The 21410-nt window shown below is 35.7% G+C and overlaps 1 protein-coding gene across 11 annotated transcripts in view; it reads left to right on the forward strand.

The window, feature by feature from the left end:
- MEF2A (myocyte enhancer factor 2A) overlaps positions 1-21410 on the forward strand; it is a 174571-nt gene that overhangs the window by 129831 nt on the left and 23330 nt on the right. For 8 of the 11 annotated variants that reach the window (XR_006818637.1, XM_046007651.1, XM_046007652.1 and 5 more), the window contains 3 exons: positions 8710-8847; positions 11152-11371; positions 12065-12124. Coding sequence is in view for 10 of the 11 variants with exons in the window: in XM_046007651.1 (XP_045863607.1) it covers positions 8710-8847; positions 11152-11371; positions 12065-12124 (418 nt within the window). In the remaining variant the exon portion in view is untranslated. Of the gene's footprint in view, positions 1-8512; positions 8645-8709; positions 8848-11151; positions 11372-12064; positions 12125-21410 lie in introns of all 11 variants that reach the window. The other 3 variants (XM_046007648.1, XM_046007650.1, XM_046007654.1) reach the window with 1 other exon arrangement.

The raw sequence follows: 21410 nt of genomic DNA on the forward strand, positions 1-21410 counted from the left end.
AGTTGCAAAATTGAGCATACATTAAAGAACATTTCAGTTCTTTTTTGGCAGTTGTTAAAAACACAGTCTTGTCAGGTGTGGGTTCTGGTAAACACTCAGACAGTATAGACTCCTGAGCCTAAAACTTTGTAGCTTATCTCAAAATTCCAGAAAATGCCAGCCCCCTGGGATTTTTTTTTTTTTTTAAGATTTTATTTATTTACTTGTCAGAGAGAGTGCGAGTGAGCACAGGCAGACAGAGCACAGAGTGGCAGGCAGAGGCAGAGGGAGAAGCAGACTCCCTGCTGAGCAAGGAGCCTCGATGTGAGAACGCTGGGATCATGACCTGAGCCAAAGGCAGCCGCTTAACTGACTGAGCCACCCAGGCACCACCCCGCCCCTGGGATTTGTATCAGTTCTTATTTCAGACTTCCTGGAGTTTAAATATTTAAACTTATTTACAGTGAAAAATATCATGAATACTAGATTTCTTTATTAAAAAACAAAATATCATGGTAATGTGATTGTATGTATATGTATTTGTTTATATATATCTATATATACATACATGCGTATATGTAATTTCCATGGAGAATAAGCATATCTGAAATTTTAAATACATTATTTTTTGCTGATAAGAGCATGTAAGCTAAAAAAAAAGCTGTTTAAAATTGACCACCTTTTGTATACAGTCCATTTTGAAATATGTTTGCTTTTTTAAGTTTATTGTGTAAAAGAAAACTTGGGTATACTTAGGGAAAAAAGTATAAACAGCATTGTTTTTGCCTTGAGTTTCTTTTCCCTGTCTCCTTCCCACCATTTCCTTGTCCTTTCCGTCTCCACTGTCACTAGCAGATTTAATAATATAGGCTAGAAAATGAAGTACAGGACCTGCCCAGCAGTGCTGTATACCCAGAATTCTGTATATGCTTCCTTGAACTTGAGAGATAAGGTCAGTGATGCTTTATAAGTAGAACAATACAGCACTTTAAGGATCTTTATTGGTATATGACCATTATTTGAATCAATTATCTTTGGCTAGAAACAGTAAGCACTGCTCAGGCATCATCCTTCCAGGTTTGGGATCCTTTCTGAGCTCAGAGTAGTAGGGGCACTAGTCAGACTTGTTTTGGGAATTATAGGACTTAGGTAAGAGACCACTAATATGTGACCTAAAGAATTATGATAGTTTTCTTCATCAAAGTTCTTTGATTATAAGAGCTAGAAATCCATTTAAAGTAACTCAAGCTAAAGAAGAATTTATCTTTTTTTTTTAATACTTTTTTTTTAATATTTTATTTGACAGAGAGAAATCACAACTAGGCAGAGAGGCAGGCAGAGAGAGAGGAGGAAGCAGGCTCCCCATGGAGCAGAGAGCCTGACGCGGGGCTCGATTCCAGGACCCCAGGATCATGACCCGAGCCGAAGGCAGAGGCTTTAACCCACTGAGCCACCCAGGCGCCCCTCTTTTTTTTTTTTAAAGATTGTATGTATTTGAAAGAGAGAGCACAAGCAGGGAAGAGGGGCAGAAGGGGAGGGAGAAGAAGGCTCCCTTTTGAGCAGAGAGCCTGCTGCAGGGCTCGATCCTAGGAACTCGAGACCATGACCTGAGTCAAAGGCAGATGTTTAATTGACTGCGCCACCCAGACACCCTTAAAGGAGAATTTATTGAGAGAATACAGTCAGGTGGCACCCAAGGCAGGAAGGAATACCTGGTGTTCTAAAGGCTTGATACCAGGAGCTCCATCTCAGTGTCTGCATGGTGTGTCATCTCTGCCACCAACCGGTTTGCTGGATGACTCTGGCGAAGGCTTTATGTAAAGATAATTGATGTTCTGGGTCCTTTTCTAGTTAACCATTTTTATAATCAGAGTATAATTTCCAAATTTAAAAAAAGCTTCATTTATCTTACTGTCTTTTGTCTCAGTGGGAGAAAAGGGTTGGTGAGCTGTGGGACCTCTGTCTTAGCGCTAATAAGATTTTTTTAAAAACTGGGTTGGTTCTCTATAGATGGTATGAATTTTTCTACTCTAGAAAAGTATGACTTTTGTTTTTCAGGTTACCAAGTTTGCATTCCAACCTGCTGCGCTCAAAATAAGATCCAGAATCAAAACCTTTGGTTGTTAAAGATTATACACACACGGTGTAAGAGATGTCCTCTTGCACTACCAGTTCTATTCTTTACTATCCAAAAGCCCACTGGGGTATCTCCCAGCAGCTTTCAGAATATAAGCTGTTGTAAGTTAAATACATGTATGAATTTTAGAAATTATACTTATGAAATTGTGTTTTTTCTCGTAGTTCAAAAGCAGCCAAATACAACAATTTCTGTGGATCCGTCTGGTACAAACTAATATCTTTAGATTGCCTTATTATGTATTTTAACAAATTCATAACTTTATGTTTTAGAAGACTTCTAAAGTAACTTGCCACAGCATCCTGATCTCGTTCTTTACCTTTTTTTAATCTTGCAAATATTAATAAATAAATATTTTATGTTTGTCTACCACCTTGTGTGTCTAAATTCAGAAAAATGTAAGCAATCTAGACTTCAGTCTTTGACTTGAAAGTTCACATATTAGTTGAGGGTACATTAGATAGGTCAATACAAGGTAGTATAAATAAAATGAATGTTCTATTGAATAAGTGCTCTTAGAATTTTAGCATAGGGAAGTAGTAGGGGGAAAGTTTCATGGAAGATGGGGTTCAAACGAGGCCACAGGCCACAGTGAGCTATAAAACAGTCCTACAGACAAGAGGGCAGGGTTTTAAACAAGTGATCCGGTAAGTAGGAGCTAGGCTCTTAGTGACTTGCAGTTAGGCTAAGGAATTTTGGTTCTGTATTCTGTATCTGTTATTTCAAAAGAAGGATGTAAGATATGTAAAACAGTCTCTTGTGGTTTAGGAAGAAAATAATAGAAATTCTATTTTACTCTAAAATGTGCTTATTAATATTAAAAAGATTAACTTATGCCTATAAATTGCAAAATGTGTGCATATGTTGGAGGCTGTGCATAAAATATGTGTCTGGATGGGGTAGCTAATCTAAGTCTTAGAGACTGCCGCTTTAGATTCTAGAGAACTGTCAAAGATTGAAAACAAGTGTGACAAATACAAAGTGGTATTGAGGAGACCTGAATCTCTAACCAGTTATGGGACAGATTAGAAAAGAGAGAAAAGTAAAAGGGTATATTATAAGCATCTAGACATAAAGCAGCACAGGCCTGTGTTGAATATGGTGGCAGTGGAAATAACTATAATCTATAAAACTTGGTGTTCCCTGTGAATTGTAGGGGAGAAAACAAAGCATGAGCAGCAAGATTGCTTGCTGTGTTGATTGGAAAAGGTTAAGTCTGAAGAGGGGATCTGTTTAATGAAAGATAATGAGTTCCATTGAAACAGAGGAGCCATATATCCAAATGAAAATGTGCAACAGGCAGTTGAGACTATAGGTCTTCCAAATATTAGGTTAGGTGTGAAAGAAAGCATAATCATTACTCTTACAACTATAGAATGAACAGGCATCAAAGATTTTATTTAATGAATGAGTACACCAGTAAGATGTTACAGCCAGTTCAAAGAACTCAAAATACATGTAATAGTAGTTAAAGAATGCTGAAGTGAATTTACAAATGCAAGAAAACGGGTCAGTATCCACAAGGTGATAATCAGTGACATCCCACAGGAAACAATTTCTATGAACAGGAGTTATTTGCAGTTATTATTCATTTTCTGCAAGTTAATTAACATCCATCCCTACAGAGTTGTAAAATAGCTTAGTCAAAGAACAAAGGTAGATAAACCCGAATGAAAGTTCTAGCCAGGATATAATTTTCATTGTTTTTTCCTTAAATTGATGGAAATGCTTTAAATTTCAGAGCCTTCCTGTTGGTAGAGTCTTTAATCAATAGATAGAAGGTTTTAAGTTCCTCTTTAGTTAAAACTCATTTAATTAATACAAAAAAAAAAAAAAACCCGCCCTTCTCTTTTAAGTTTAATCTGGGCATTTCCAGCTCAGAAACTGTGGAGGGATCCCTTGTCCCTTGGAATTTTTTTTAAGATTTTGTTTTTTTGAGAGAGCACAAGCAGGGGAAGCCTCAGGCAGAGAGAGAGGGGGAGAAGCAGGTTCTCCACTGAACAAGGAGCCCGATGCAGGGCTTGATCCCAGGACTTAACCAACTGAGCCACCCAGGTGCCCCTCCCTTGGAAATTCTTATAGGTAAAACACTACCCAGTCTTCTAGCAGCTGGAATTTCACCTTAGAATTCACTTGCTTCAGATGGAGAGGAATCCTGCTTCAGGAGATCGTGGGTTTGTTGTTTTAGACTGTCGTACTCTTAATACTGTGATAGAAATAGCATTTAATTTATGAATTATGACAAGAATTAAGGATTATTCTTTTATTTCTTGAAGAAGAATATGGAAAGGTTACAAGCCTTCTCTGATCATCTCTCCTTAATTTTTGATACTATAATAAATTAACACAAATTACTAATCAGTTAACCCAATATTTTCAAAAAATTTAGCAGCACGTTAGTTTTTTCTTTTAAAAACCAATGCTTGGTCCATACTAAATCCTAACAGGAATTACTGGGAAGCTCCCTTGAGTTTACATTTACTGTGAATCATAAGTCAAGGGTAGTTTTAATTCTCATAACTGTTAAACAGTACTCTTCAAAAGTAAAATCATGACTCTCGAATCTAAAATGAACATGATTCAAAGACTTTAACTCATGAGCACCTGAGTGCTCAGTCCATTAAGCATCCAGCTCTTGGTTTGGGCTCAGGTCAAGATCGTGGGGATCCTCCAATCACCCTGCATTGGCCTCCGCACTCAGTGCAGAGTCCACTTGAGAATTCTGTCCCTTTGCTCCTCCCCCCCCCCCACTCACACATACTCTCTCTGATCTTAGGGGAAAAAAAAAAAAAAAGATTTTAACTCATTAATGACTGAGGAAACTGGAAAAAAAATATTACAAGTGGTTAATAGGTAAATCCAAAGATTAGACAAATACATAAGCCCATCAAGAAGGCAATATAAGTTTGCTTCATAGGTGCAAAAAAATAAAAGAAAGACCTGACCTCTTCCACAGTAGGGACAGAAGTCATTTGAACCACCAGCAGACAGAATTTATTTGCATATCTACAAACATTAATTATTTCCATTATTATCAGTTTCAACAAATTAACTTCTATCTCTATAGAGTTGTTAAATAGCTCAAAGGCACAAACCCCATAGAATCAGATGACATAGAAGGATGTGCCCTAAACAATACATAGTTTTCCATAAAGACACTTAGGAGGGTTTTTGTTTGTTTGTTTTTTTGCTCCATTTAAAACGCTTTCAGAATCTGTCCTTAGATAACTAACGCTGAAGGTAAATATTAGCTAAGGACGTTGACTATTTAAAATCTGGCTTTTATACTGTACGTTAAAGTATGCAGAAAGTACCTGACCGAATTGGCCCAAAATATAAAAAGAAGTGCCATTAAAATCATAATACACTTTACGTCTATTGTGAGAAGTAGAAATGTTTATTTTTTAAAGGTGTTTAGCTAACCCTCGAAAAATAAAATTTCTTTTATAGAAACGCACTGATGAAAATTATATGTGCATTCATTTTAGGATTTCATCTAAGTAATCTTTGCAGTTGGAATCATTAGACATGTTTAGAACACTGGTACAAAAGAACACTGAACATGTTGTATCAAGTTAGCTTAAATTAATAACTTAATTACTTAAGAAAAGCAACTTCAGTCAACTTACATGATACATACCTGTGAAACTTGAAAGTATTTTGGCACAATTGAACTTTCCCGGTAAGTTTGCCATAATGTCACTGAAAACTTTCAGTTGATGTACAAGAGCAAAGTACTTTTTATGAAGTACCGTTTACTTCAGAATGGACCAGAATAATCATCCATAATAGCCATAGACTGTGCACTGTGCTAGTACTCTTAAGAAATACACTTAAAAACAGATTCCTCAAAATGGTAGCCTTTCAGACTCTTTTCTTCATTGAGCAAGTGTTTTTATTGCAGCTAACCTGAAGCACATGAAAAACCTGAAGCTAGCCTGTTTCTTATATGCCTCACGTAGGCTTGTTAATAGATGACAGCATTCCATTTGTTAGTACCTGTGACACAGGAGAGACTTTTACTATTAAGCTATGTGGTAACGATAAAGAAGACAGAAAAAGTCTTTTTATGGTAGTTGGGTCCTCACAACAATCTTGGTGTTCTGGTGATAAGAAGACGCAAGTTGGGTATCCAGTAGAGTTACATGAGCTTGTTATCTCCAGAGCTGATAGAGCCTCTTGAATTCCCTCACAATGACAGGAACCCCATCTGAAGTGAAGGCTTGCAGAGCTGGAGATACCAGAGCACTATTCTTCTTGAGTGCAAGTAGGGTTAACCCTGTTGTTGTAGAATAAAACTTCTGTGTAATTACTTAAAAAGGCCATATTCTTTTTCTTCAGTAATTTGAAAGGACTTCAAAGAGTCACATACTTGGTGGTTGCTATTAGTGAAAGCATGACTATGAATTTCCTAGTCTTAAGATGCGTGAATATGATGGGAAAATATCTGGAGATTTCAGGCTAGAATAAGTCAACAAGTTCATGACGAAATCTTTATGGAGGCACTTACTATATTTGTTTTGTTTCTAGGGCTGTGTAGGTTATAAGAGTTCATTGTGTTCCAATATTCTGAGTGTTAATGTCTTCATTGCTGATAGCAACTTGCAGAACTTTGGCAAGCAGAACTTGCTACAGTGAGCGGGGAAGAATACATATCTCCATCCCTTAGTTCTAAATAACAGGACCTTTTATGGCTAAGTACACATAAAAGTTCATGTGATTAGTTAGATCCATAAAACGTAGAGCCATGGGGCCAGTGTTGGGGAAGTACATGTAGTGTTTGCTCTATGCTTATGTTTAGTGATTGTGTTACGGTGGGGGTTTCAGGGACTATATGTGGGATTCCTAGTGCGTGCTAAGTAATTGGAGAAGTTAATGTATAGCACTTAGGATTTCTTATGATTCTGTAAGCACGGAAAAATCAAATTGACTAAAGTGATTTTAAAATAATTTGACTTCAGAGAAACTAAGAAAAAAATTCTCCTATCTTAACCTGTTGTGTGTTTACATTCTTTCAGTGCTTATAAAATAAGCATTCATAATTGTAAATCATATTTTAAAGGATACCAAGATTACTATGAATTAATTAAAAGTGCATCTTAAATCTAATTTAAATAATCTAATGAATAAATTAACAATAAATTAACAAACATAGTACTGATTTATTGATCAAACTTTGTTTCCCAATTAAATAAACTTCATCAGTTTACTTGGAAAATTTTAACTTCCAAAAACTTCACAGTGGTTGACTAGAAAATCAACCAGAATCAAAGCTATTTAAAGTGTTGAACTCTGTAATTCTACTTTAAAGAAACACCCATTGGGGTTTTTAAAAATTTAGACATTCTGGAAATAAATTTGTGTTCCACAGATTGTCAAGCCCTTGGTTGTAAAGCTACTCTTTTAAATATTGGACAAGTCATTTCATGGTGATTTTAGTGAAAAAAATTACAAATCAGAAAACCAACTGTTCATTATATTTTTACCTCAAAATAAGAAGAAAAAGTGAACATATTGACTAGGAGATACTTTCATGACACAAAGTTTTCCAGAAAGTCAGTTCAGTGGATTAGGTCAACCCATGAAGGAGCTCTGTAGGAAGAGGTAGCCAAGGGGCTGAAAGATACATGCTGATTAACATATTATTACAAACTTTAAACGTAAGTAGAAGGGGAAAAATTTCGCTAGTGGGGTGTTTTTGTTTGTTTGTTTTATAGAACTTCAAAATAAATTTGTTGCAATCTTACACCAATAGATGTTCAGTGTCACTAATAAAGTCCCTAATAATATGAATATTCTACATAGAAAAGAGTCATAGCTGTCATATGTAAATAAGTATTTGATTTTTTATGCCTCTAAGTTTTGTAGAAAAATGATAATATTTAAGAACAAATTAGGAATGAAATTACTGAGATAGGATGCTAATTCTTTTTGGTGGCTAGGATAAACTCAGGCGGAAAGCAGTTTCAGTAGATAAAGTTGCTGAAATGTTCATTTTGTAAAGGTACTATGATAGCTTCTCAGAGCATCATTTTGATACATTTCTGTGGCAGTTTGCACACTCATTGGCCCTACCAGATTTGTTGATCAGGCTGTAATCAGATTCAGGTTGTAAGTGTCAGAGCCGTGAGAAATTTAGTATTCTCTAGGAACTTTGGGAAGAAAGAATCCAAACAAGTAAACATTCCTTTTTTTCTTAATGTGCACTGGAAGCATTAATTTTGCTTATATCTAAGGTTTACCTTATTTGGAGGATTCGAGTACATTTGTGATCATTTAAAAATCATTTCAGTGGCTCTTGTAATAGTTCATTCAGTCTGTGCTCTCTTAATAAATTTTACAAAACTCATGGCAAGTTAGTATCATTTGTGTGTGAATTTTCCAATTGTATTTCAGACTTTAAGAAAGAAAGGCCTTAATGGTTGTGAGAGCCCTGATGCTGACGATTACTTTGAGCACAGTCCACTCTCGGAGGACAGATTCAGCAAACTAAATGAAGATAGTGATTTTATTTTCAAACGAGGCCCTGTAAGTACTTTTACTTTACCTCTACTTTTTATTTGTTGATCCTTTTTGTTAACTTCATTATATAGGCTCTGAACAAGAAGGAACACAGAGGGTGCGACAGCCCAGACCCTGATACTTCCTATGTGCTAACTCCACATACAGAAGAAAAATATAAAAAAATTAATGAGGAATTTGATAATATGATGCGGAATCATAAAATCGCAGTGAGTACTAAAGTATGGTTTGTGCTTTTATCTTGTGCATGAAGATACTGGCTACGCATCCTGTTTATTTTCACAGTGGGTGATGATACCAATAAGGAGAAGGGGAAGAAATTTCATTAGGGTTTTTTTGTTTGTTTGTTTTACAGAACTTCAAAATAAATTTGTTGCAGTCTTAGAATAATACATGTTCAGTGTCTTAAACAAGGAAGTGAAGAGAAGGCATCCTAATCTAAGTTCTACTTACTGTCTCCTATACCTTTGGACAGGGCACAAAAATCCCTCTCAGATGCCAATTTTTTCATCTGTAAAGTGAATGAGCTGGCTTACGTAATTTTTAAGGTCCCTTCTAGCTCTAAATTTCCATGATCATAAATATAAAGGGTGCATATAAGATTTCCCTTTCCCTCTCATGACTTAAAAAATATTACATGTACAATAAATAGATCTTGAGACTATAAAATATAAAGTGGTTAGATTTATTACAAAATTTGATGTTTCAGAATTATTTTTAATTATTTTGTATAGTTGCTGTAATAGTAGTTAGCTTACTCTTTGGTTCTTTGTAAATGTCCCAAAACTATTTGGCAAAATACCGCCAAACTTTTTCTTTTCTTTTCTTTTTCTTTTACAAAATTTGATGTTTCAGAATTATTTTTAATTATTTTGTATAGTTGCTGTAATAGTAGTTAGCTTACTCTTTGGTTCTTTGTAAATGTCCCAAAACTATTTGGCAAAATACCGCCAAACTTTTCTTTTCTTTTACTGTATTGAGGAAGAGAGCCTTGGCTTGATACTAATTTAAGGAAGCAATGTTTTTAAACTGGTTGCAAAACAAATACTTGGTTTAAAATTTTCCTATGCTCATACATCTAACCATCATGAAAACCAGTAGTTTTTTGAGTTATGCTTCTTTGATAGTTCTTCAAAGAGTTCTCACGGGGAGCTCATTGGCAAGAGCTGCTTACAACAGCTATTTTGGATCTGATTTTCTAATGCTGCATCTGTATTGTTGGCTTCAGGGAACAAATTGGTTCCAATGCTGATATTTATCTCATTGTCAGAGTTAATTCTCTTAAAAACTATGCCTTGAAGTATACATCATGGATTGTCTCTCCAAAGGAGTCCTTTACTTAGGAAGCTCATGAAAAATAGATTTAAGGAAGTATTTTTGTGCTAATACCTTTATTATTCTTAAATAAAATAAAATAAAATCCCTTCTGACCTCACACGGATGCTGGTGACTTTGTAGTAAATGTTAAGCCACAAAATATTGTATAAATAAAATTGCTTTACCTTTGAAAAAAAATTTTTATCATGTAACCATTGTTTTATGTCAGTTAATGAATGATAATTTTCTTTCTGAAATAATCTATTGAATAGAGAACATAAACTATATTCTTCCAACTTTGAATTAGCAGTGTTACCACTCTTTGCAATCACTTTTAAAATATGGGGAGAAGAAAGCTTTCTTCTTTCTCTATAATGGCAATGTTATAAAGAGAACTGTTATTTTCATGGTTAACAAGTATACTGTATATGGTCTATGGAGGAAATGACAAGAAGAAATGACAAATACTATTTTAAGGGGGTGTGGAATACTTAGGAGGGAAGTAAGATAGCATTTATAATTATAACTTAATCTTCATACAGTTAAAGATAGGTTTTCAGTGGTTAATTTTATTGTTGAGATGGTTTCTTTGCATTTCATCACACTCAGATTGCATTGTGTTGTATATATGACTTGATTTTTTTTTTTAAGTTTTGTCCATTAAGAATATCAGTCAATTAAATCAAACCAGGACTGATTTATAATGTCCCACATTTGGTGTATTAAATTTATAATCTGTGTACATATTTTCTCCTTTTGTTAAATTTGTAATCTCTCAATAGAAATGCAATGTTACTAAACTGGTTTGGATTATTAAAGTGCTAATTTTATGCTTACTTGGTAACGATATATTTTGTAATGTCTAAATCTGACAACACTACTTTAATATCAGGTTCTGACATCTAATTTTCATCTCTAGGACTGTTTGAAATATATGTATATATATACTTTATAGTTGTGTATATGTTTTCATATATAAAATGGAAATTGAAAAGTTATGTCAGACATACTCATGTTCAAATGTAATTCTGAAGAAAGCAACTTAAATCTGCCAATTGATTTAGTAAGAAACTATCCCTGTCCTCGACTTTTAATAACTGGAGTTACCTTATCCAAATTAAAATTCATTAAGTTATTAATTTAATATAGATGAAAATGAAACTAACAGTTTTCCCTTCCTTGTTCTTTATTTACAGCCTGGTTTGCCACCTCAAAACTTCTCAATGTCTGTCACAGTCCCTGTGACCAGCCCTAATGCTTTGTCCTACACTAACCCAGGGAGTTCACTTGTGTCACCATCTTTGGCCACCAGCTCAACATTAGCAGATTCAAGCATGCTGTCTCCACCTCAAGCCACGCTACACAGAAATGTGTCCCCTGGAGTCCCTCAGAGACCACCGAGTACCGGCAGTGCAGGTGTGTGGTGGTCTCTCTTCTGCTGGTTCTTTAAGAAAAAGAATTGCTAACATAAGCAGTTTCTTATTTTGCTACCTTTAATTTTCTGTGATGAGCGAGAGTCACTGCCACATAATTGACTCCATTTTAAAGAATATTTTTGAGGATTTACTGCGGCTCTGTGGCATCCTCTCAGGTACAGTGGACCCGTATACAGAATCTGCCATCTATAACTTTCCTTATCAAGGAAAACCATACTCTAACAGGCAGAAAATTTGATTAGGGTATCATGAGCAAAGACTTGAAGTTCGAGTGTGAGTCACTCATGTCAAAAATAAGAGAGTAGATGTACCTGACTGGAGTTAGAGTTCATGAATTCAGCAAAAATCAGCATTTATGACTTTATTCTTTGTAATACAGTGTCTCCTCTTCTTTAAGTCCCAGATTTAATAGTACTCTGTTGGCACTGACCCCATTCTTATGAATATGTACTTTTTGATATTGATACAGGAAGGCATTTGTATCTAGAGCTTGATAGGTGAGCTTTTATATATATATTTAACTACATCATATTACACAGTTATGCCAGATTCAGTCTAGGGCTAGTTTTTATTTTTGTTTTTTAGGAAAGGAGTGCAGTTTACTTTGTTCACATAAGGAAAACCAATTCATGTTCATTCTTTGCCCTCTCTGTTCTCTCTCTAAAATTTTTAGGTGGGATGTTGAGCACTTCAGACCTCACAGTGCCAAATGGAGCTGGAAGCAGCCCAGTGGGTGCGTGAATTACTCCTGTTTCTCTTTCTAGGCATCTGCCCTATATGAGATAAAGGGAATATTGTCCCTCAAATGAGGCCTTATACCAGATAAGGGAAAAATGGGTATATGACTAGAGCAGACATGTCCCTTTGTAAACTTAATTTTCTTCTGAGGGGTGTTTTTACTAATACCTAACATTTTTAAGTAACATCCCTGCTCTGTTCTTTATACCTTGGCCTTGAGTGCTTCCTTTATAGCAGATACTGTTGTTCTTTGCTAAAGATGAAATTGCCTTCATACAGTTTTTACATCAAGCCAGTTTCTTAACGAGAGGATTTCTGTATCATCTATTCTCACTAAAGTTAGATCATTAGCAGACTGATACATTTTATAATAGCATGAAATGTTTTTGGAGAGGTTGCAATAACAAAGAAATGGTGGGACTGCTTCTAGAGCTACAAAGATTATTAAGAAGTTTGTCTTCAAAGCATTGTTTTGGTGGCTACGTGTAGAACATCCACATTTTGTCACAGTTGTAGCCAAATTGGTTTAGTTTTGTTTTGTTTTTTACTTTAGGATCCTTTCCAAAGATGACTAGCCAAGTTTAAACACATGTTGTAAATATATCTGCCCAACCTCAGAGTGCTGGCAAATACACGGTATGAACTGAACATTACTGACAAACTGGCATATATGTCAAAGAGTTGTAAGAATAACTGTATTCCTTTGGATTATCATAACATTAAGTGGTCTTGGTCTCTTAATCTGTGATAAACACAGTTGTCATCATTGTATCATCATTGTATCTGAAAAAAAAAAAAAAAAAAAAAAAAGACAGGAATTTCCTCCCTGATTTTAGATATTGTGTGTTCCTGGATCTGAACACAGATCACTTCTAAGAAAAATTTACACTTGTACGTATTCAACCCATTCATTCTATTAAAATGTAAGGAGCTTCTGCCTCAAGAAATTTGCAGAGATGATTGAATAACTTAATTTAAGGCGATGAGAAAGAAACATATTGCTGAGACAAGTTATAAAACATAGTGGTAGGTTAAATGCCTAATTAAAAACATGGTGGTAGGTTAAATGCCTAATTCTGCCACATATTAATTGCTCTTTGGATGGAATATTATATAAGACCCATTGTAGGATCTTTTTTAACATAATTAATTGTGGAAAATTCATAACAGTATTAACAGTTATACATTAGGCTGCTCTACTTGTATGTGTATTTCCTAATATTTATAGTTTATTTAAAATTCATTTTAGTTATTTGCATGCCCGTATACATACTCTTTTTGTGTTAAACTTTCCCATATGTCTTTACTCCCCCAGTACTGTCCATCTTACTTTGCCTTCTACTTTCTAGCCTAGTTAAGGCTAGAATCAAGAATTTCTATTTCATTTAATGTTAATTGTAAGTACCTCTTGTTTTATTTCCAAAATTAGGTTTTTTCCCCCCCATGGAGTTTAACTCTTCGAAGATTTCTCATGTGTTTTCCCCTTGACTTTCCTTTTTTTTTTCTTCTTCATCCTTCTGGCATATTGTAAACACGGTTCTAACTCCTGTCAAAGAAGTGTTTCAATTCCCATTTTTTTTTCTTGTATTTTCCACACTTCCTAAAAGCTTTTTCAATATTTTTTCTTATCTGCCACAACTGTAAATCTAGACTCTGTCTCTGCTGCTTGGTTTTTCTGTGCTCACTTTGGTAATTTGAAACTCAGACTTTGTCATCATCCTAATTTGACCTTTTCTTTTGTTGTTTTTTTTTTATTCATTTTTCTTTTTTTTTTATAAGCCTCCTCTCCCTGTCGTGACCTTTATGTTTAGAGGGCTACATAATCCTATTCCTGGGATCATGGCACATCGTCATTACTTCATAGAAAGCATCTCAGTATGCTGTGCATTAATCCCTTTTATACCTCTGTTCCATTCCCATGCCCTTCCTCTCCCCATCTTAGGTAACTAATGTGTTTAGTGTTAATAGTGTTAATAATCATGATGAGTGAACATCTATTTCTATTAAAATTAAAATTCAGGTAAGTATTAAAATATTTTAAGTGCTTAGTGAGAAACTTAAAGATTTTATTTATTTGAGAGAGAGAGTGAGCGAGTGCATGAATGGGGGAGGAGGGAGAGGAGACAGAGGGAGAGAAACAAGGAGCCTCCTTGCTGACCCGCTGAGTGGGGAGCTGGACATGGGGCTGAATCCCAGAACCGCATCACAACCTGACCCACAGGCAGACGTTTAACCGACTGAGCCACCCAGGCGCCTCTTTAGCAAGTTATTTTAAAGTCTGTTTACATTATTAGTATAAACAGAAATAAATCCTACTTCTTAGGGTACACCTCAGCATCTCATAATGCATCAAGATTGTATGTCCTGATTCTTCATTAGCTCATACTCGTACATGCCTATTTTACCTAGACTGTGTGTAACTCTACTTACTCTACTTGTGTGGCTTATATTCTAAATGGCATGTGCATTATAACTGCTTTTTAACAGAATTAGATTTAACTGAGTAGACCTTTTATGTCACTTAATTCAGATACCAACTGGAAGCATGTATTTATGTGAAATACTTAGAGCACACATGGGTTTAAAGTGTTTCTTACTATAAATTGTCCCTAAAATAAATGATCTGCCATGGGTATTTTTAAAATGTTATTTTTGTGAGGAAGAGCCAGATAGTATATTTTAGCTCATTTTCAACAATGATGCCATTTTGGTTTAGTAGTTTGGAAAAAACTACTAGTTTGGAAAAAGTAGTTTAAACTCATTATTATACCAGATATACTCTTTATGAATGAAAAGATTAAACAGTTAAGATTCCCAGAGAAGTTTAGAGGGGAAAATATTAAAAGATATGAGAATTATTTCTAATCTGTTTTTCCAGATATGTTTCTTGGAACTGTATGAGAAGAAGGATTTATCTATGTTTGGTAAACCTTGTGTTAAATAAAACTACGCAGTTTTCTTCACTGTAGGACTTACTGAAGCCTTTAAAAATGCTAATTTGTTTGTGAGTCATTAAACTTAGTATGTAACATATGGTTACACAAAGTGATTTCATAATAGAAACCTTCATTTTTTTCCTCATGAAAAAACATCTTTCATAATTAGTATCATATAAAACATTTTGGGAAATCTTCTTTCTGGTCTTAAGATGATATATAGAAAAGAGTTTTTGGATAATGAAACCTTCCATAAATGAAATTAAAATTGAGGCTTAAAAAAAAGACAAGACAATTAAGCTTGTGCTGTGATAATAGCAGACCTGATTATTGGGACCAACCCTTCCGCTGAAGACACCTACAAATGCTAGGCAAAATATTTTTTAAATCTGCTTGAAAGCATTTGAGAACCAACAAAATAATGAAGAATTCCTGGCTCAAGATCCAGGGAATGTGGAAGACAGATCCTCAAAGAGGGTGAGCCTGGCATTTATGACTGCTTTTCCGCAGGTGATAGTCGCCACTTCCACAATGGAGCAGGATGCCTCAGAGACCTAGGGGGACAGAGAAGTCAAAGTTCAGGACCCACAAAAATTGGGAGGGTCCAGTGTGCTCCTGTCACTTTGTGTTGAGCCCCCAAAAGGCAAGACTGTAGAAGTAGAGTGAATCAGAGGTTAACAGGCCCTTCCAGTAGCTACAGCTAACATCTGCGCCATCTGCCTTGTCTACACTAGAGTGTGGTTATCTATACTTAAAAGTACAGAGTAAACATTCTCTACACTGTGTTCCTTTTTTTTTTCTTTTTTAAGATTTTACTTGTTTATTTGTCAGAGAGAGCATGAGCGGGGAGGAAAGACAGGGCAGAGGGAGAAGCAGACTCCTTGCTGAGCAGGGAGCCCAATGTGGGACTCAGTCCCGGGACCCCGGCATCATGACCTGAGCTGAAGGCAGATGCTTAACTTGACTGTCCACCCAGGTGCCCCATGTGTTCTTCTATATTTAAAAAAAAGAAAAAAGTTTGTGTACATAAAACTGAAAATTGACCACATGCTGGGCCACAAAAAAAGTATCAACAAATTTTGGAGAATTTAATCATATAGAGGTAAGCTCTCTGGTGACAAAATATTTCAGCCAGCAACCAATATCCAGAGACCCTCGTTTAAAACCAATTTTTATACATAATCTGTATAATAACTTTTATTTTTCAGTCCAGGCTTAAAGACTTGTCATGAGCCACTTCCATATAGTTTCAATTAACCTTTAAACTGGAACATTTTTACTGATACTGTAATTTTCAAATGTATAATGTTTTTATAGATGAGCCCTCTGTTCGCCTTGTTCTTATTTTAATTTTTGTTGAGTCTTCTGTGTCCCCAAATATAGGATGTTTCAGGCCCATGTAATAGGGAAAGCAGAAGCATCTTTGAGGTTTTTAAGCATGGGACAAACTTAAAATAGGGAAAGACATGTAAAATAGGAAACCAGAGGAAGCATAACCATAAAAGGAGGATTGATTTGGTTGTGTAAAATTAAGAATCTTTATTGATCAAAAACACCATGAAGAGAACGAAAAGGCAAGACAGTGAGAAAATGCAGATTGTATACATATAGTACACAGAGGTCTTTTTATAAAGAATACATACAAGTCATCATGAAAAAGAAATCTGATTTTTGAAAATGTGCACGAGAACATTTTACAAAAGAAGTTACCAGGTATCCAGTAAACCTGTGACAAGAGACTCAGTCTCAGTAACCAAGGCAATGCAAAATTAAAACCACAGAAAGCATCATACACCAACCAGAATGGCCAAAGCAGAATAGGCTGCTAATATCAGGTGTTGATAACCCTCATTGTGAGAGTTCCAAACTCTCATTCCCTGAGGATGACAGTGCAAATTGATGCAGCCATTTTGACATTATCTCCTAAAGTAGTAGCTATATGGGTTCTACAGCCCACCGTTTTTACTCATCCTTACATACTGTGGAGAAATTCATATGTGTACCATGAGCTTCAAGAAATAAAGGAATATGCATGGCATTGTTTGTTACAGGCAACATCTGGAAATAACCCAAATTTCTGTCAACAGTAGAATAAATAAATAAGTGATAGTATGTTTATGTGAAGGAGTTCTATACTGGAATGAAAAGGAAGAAACTATAGCAGTAATTAGCATGGTGGCTGAATTTCATCAGATTATGATGTATGAAAGACAATGGATGCAAATACAAATTTATTCTATTCTATCTAAATAAAGCTGGAAAAATAGCCAAGCAATATTATGTGCTAAGATGCGTGTAGATAGGTGATAAAACTATAAAGAAAAACAAGTCACTCTAATAGCCGTAATACTGGTTATTTTGGGTAGGTGGGACAACAGGAATGTTTTGGGGACCCAATTATAGAGCCTTTTCAGGGTTTTGGCAGTATTCTTTTTCCTGATGTAATGGATTATGTGGAGATTTTAAATTTATGCTAAAGCCTTGATTTTTAAGTTTTTATTTTGTGTACCATTTTGTATTATGTGCTATGTTAATATGAGTTTAAAATAGATAGGGTTTGTTTTTTTTTTAAAGATTTTATTTATTTATTTGACAGACAGAGATCACAAGTAGGCAGAGAGGCAGGCAGAGAGAGAGAGGAGGAAGCAGGCTCCCCTCTGAGCAGAGAGCCTGATGCAGGGCTCGATCCCAGGACCTTGGGATCATGACCTGAGCGAAGGCAGAGGCTTTAACCCACAACCATCCAGGCGCCTGATACATTTGATTTTTAAAAGGAATTATAAACCAAAGTGTGGAGGTACTTTTAAAATAATAAGAGAGGGGCGCCTGGGTGGCTCAGTGAGTTAAAGCCTCTGCCTTCAGCTCAGGTCATGATCCCAGGGTCCTGGGATCTAGCCCTGCATCAGGCTCTCTGCTCAGCGGGAGGCCTGCCTCCCCCACTCTCTCTGCCTGCCTCTGCCTACTTGTGATCTCTGCCTGTCAAATAAATAAATAAAATCTTTAAAAAAATAAAAAATGATAAGAGAATGTAATGTACATTGTATAGGTGTTATACTATTAATTCTGAAATCTAGAGAGAAAAAATTACACATTCATATTCTCAGAAAGACTTAGCAGTCTTTGGGCAAAGACTCGGTTCATTGGGCATTATCATCTGCCTGTGGCAGCTGGATGTACAGTCCCATCTTGAGATCAGGAAGCAAGACTGTGTCAAGGGGACAGGCTAGCAAAAGCCTAGGATGGCAGAGCGGAAAGCTGGAACGCTCTGGCTCCTCCACAGTGAGCTGCAAAAGCCACTGAGCTTGCAACCACTTTTCGTAAGTGAGATAAAAAGATTTTCTCATTCTGTAGATAAAAAGTAAAATTAAAATACAAACAAGAGATAGGGGAATATTTAATAAGTAGGTGGGTTTTTTAATGTACCTAAATGTACAATTCAAAAAAGAAACCCAACTAGTATTTGAAAAATGGAAAGGATGTATCAGGAGATTTAAATAAAAATGACAAAAGAAAACCACAAACTCACTAATTGCCAACTATTACCACTTTGTGTTGTGATCTGGAGAACCAGTGCAGGTGTGAGGAAACTGATGATGGCATTGTAAGTTAGTAATGAGCTTTCTGAAAAGATTTTGTGAAGATGTTCCAGTAGTCATAAAAATGTTCATGCCTCTGAGCCCATAAAACCCATTCCTGGGAATCTCTCCTAAAGAAATAAACTAGAATTTGCAAAGATTCACTACAACTTTATTTATAGTATGAATAATAGGAAGAAACCAACGTATTCAACAGTATGAAAGTTATGTAAATGAAAATTTTCATCTGAACTTCTTTTTAGTTGTGATTTAAAACTATGCAAAATATATGCATGTGGAAAATAAAAAGGAGGGGAAATCCAAGCTGATTATTATCATAGTTATGTTGGGATGGTAGATATAGGAATTTTCTGTCTCCTTTTCTAGTTTTTAAACTTTCTATATTGATATGGTTGGTACCTCCAGAGTCATAACATTTTATTATAGTAAAGAATTCATTTGTTTTTCCTTGAAACATAATTTTTTTTGTTTTCAGTCTGTTATTGTCCAAGTAAAACCTGCCAGTTTTGTACATGCTGTAAATTGTATACATTTTCCATAGTGGCAGTCTGACTTGGCATACGAGGTATATTTCTCTACTGAAAGTTGACATTTAATACTTAAATAACACTGTAGTTCAGATGACTTCAGGAACTCCTTTTGACTTTGGGCCCGTGTTTAAAGATCAAGCATAAAATAAAGTCTGTGATATCCAGCAATTTCACTTTTTTAAAACATGTTGAGAAAGAAAAAAATATACCAGACTAGAAATAGAAAGGCTCAAGAAGCTCTTAGAATTGTTTAGGGGTGAGCAAAGGGAATATGTAAGGGCTTGTGTCCTGGCAGAGGCAGTGGCCAGTGAGGAGAGGTGGATAAAACGAGAAACGTTACAAAGAGCAATAAAGCTGGAGCTCTCAAAGCTGGATGGGAGACAGAGGGTGGTTGTAGCACAGGGGTGTGTCACTGGTGGTGCTTGAGGTGACAGCGGCGTATCTGTGGGGTGTGGTTGCATGGGGACTAGAAATTAGGATTTAAGAGTCATGTGGAGGCAGTGGTTAAAGCTGGGGAGATGCATGCAGTCTCAGAAGAGGAGAAGCCGCTTTGGGGCTGCCCACATGGGAGGGATGGAGAGGGTGAGTACAGTTTATCTCATGAGCGTTGTCTGTTGGAGATTATACACTTCTAGTGGACAGAACCCATGTTGTCTGTCATATAGGGATTTCCACTGCATTAAGTGCATGTGCCAACCATGATTTTTAGAACCATGGTCTTCTTTAATTTTAGGTTCTTTATACAAAAGATAATTGTATAGATTTTTTTTTAATTTTTTTTATTTATCGAATAGTCAGCTGAAAGTTTGTCAGGTTTTATGAAAATTTGTCAGATACGATAAAAATATCTGACATGATAAAAATATCCAAAATATAAATTTTGGAGCCTTGCTTTGGACACATTTTTCAGGATCCTTTGAGATTTTCAAAATCCTGTGCATGTCAGTTCAACTTCTGAATTTGATTCTTAGTAGTAAAACATTAATGACATCATTGTCTACAATTTAGCCCTAAAAGAGTAGTGTTAAGGACATGAAGTGCTTTCTAGCCACTTGAATACATTATTCCAGCTGTTAGGATATTCTGAACTACAATCCAGACTGCTATAATTGAATGATCTGCCTTAGGGCTGTAGGGACCATGAGATTAGCTTTCTTAAGTTTCTGGAGACATCGGTATGCACTTTGCTCAAGAGCATTTTTGTCATGTTTGTGTCAGGGGATAATTTACTTTAAAACCTGAGAACACATTTTGATATTAATCACATTGGGTTAATTCATTTAGAGTTGGTATTTTAATTCTTAAATTTGTAGGCTGTGGCAAAATGAGGTGGGTTTTTTGTCATAAAAAAATGCATGGGGAGTAAGAAGTATATTTAATATATGCTACACTCCACTCCACAAAATAACCAATAGTGCATATAAGGTTATCCTGTTTCAGCCTGGCAAGTCACCAGACACTTAGGTTATCCTCTAGTAATTATCTGCTGCAGACTCCCAGCTTCACACTAAGAAATACCATGCTTTTAGATTCCCTTCACTCTGGGAGACTGTGGTATTATATGTAGCTGAAAAGCATCCTAGGCTCCACATGGGTAAAGAGTATTAGAGCTTCTTGATAATGCATTCTTCTGCATTAGCTTCGCATCATCTTGTCATGTATTTGAGAAGAAATACTGCTTTGTCCTTCAGATTTGAGTGCAAATCAAGTAAATAAGAATCTTGCAAATGTTACCAAAGAGATTGCAAACATTTGTGCCTATTAAGAGAAATGTTATCTGTACTTATTAATGTTAATCTAACATTCTATTAGTTCCTGTTAAGCTTATTTTTGAAAAAATAATAAGCATTTTATATTCAGATGACTACTCTTAGCACTTACCTCTGCCCAACGCCTGGATGAGCTCTACTCCACAGGGGATGGCCTGGTGAAGAGATTGTTTAACAGCACTGCTTTCTGAAGTTTAACAGGAAGCAGGAATTGCTCTCTGGGGTGTGGAAAGGAGATTCGGCCCAGATTTAATACATACTGTTTCAAGATAATGGAAGTAGAATGCAGGAAACAGCCTCATAAGGTTAACTGAAATACCAGTCCTCACAGCAAAAATTAAATCACATAAGTGAATTAAAACTGGTAGGGCACTTTGTAAAAGTTCCAGAGAAAGCAGGAGGAGTTGGGTGAGAGTGGGAGGCGGGGTGGCAGGGAGGAAAACCAGTTAT

This window comes from Meles meles, chromosome 6 (genome assembly GCF_922984935.1).
Source record: "Meles meles chromosome 6, mMelMel3.1 paternal haplotype, whole genome shotgun sequence".
In the NCBI taxonomy this organism is placed as follows: Eukaryota; Metazoa; Chordata; class Mammalia; order Carnivora; family Mustelidae; genus Meles; species Meles meles.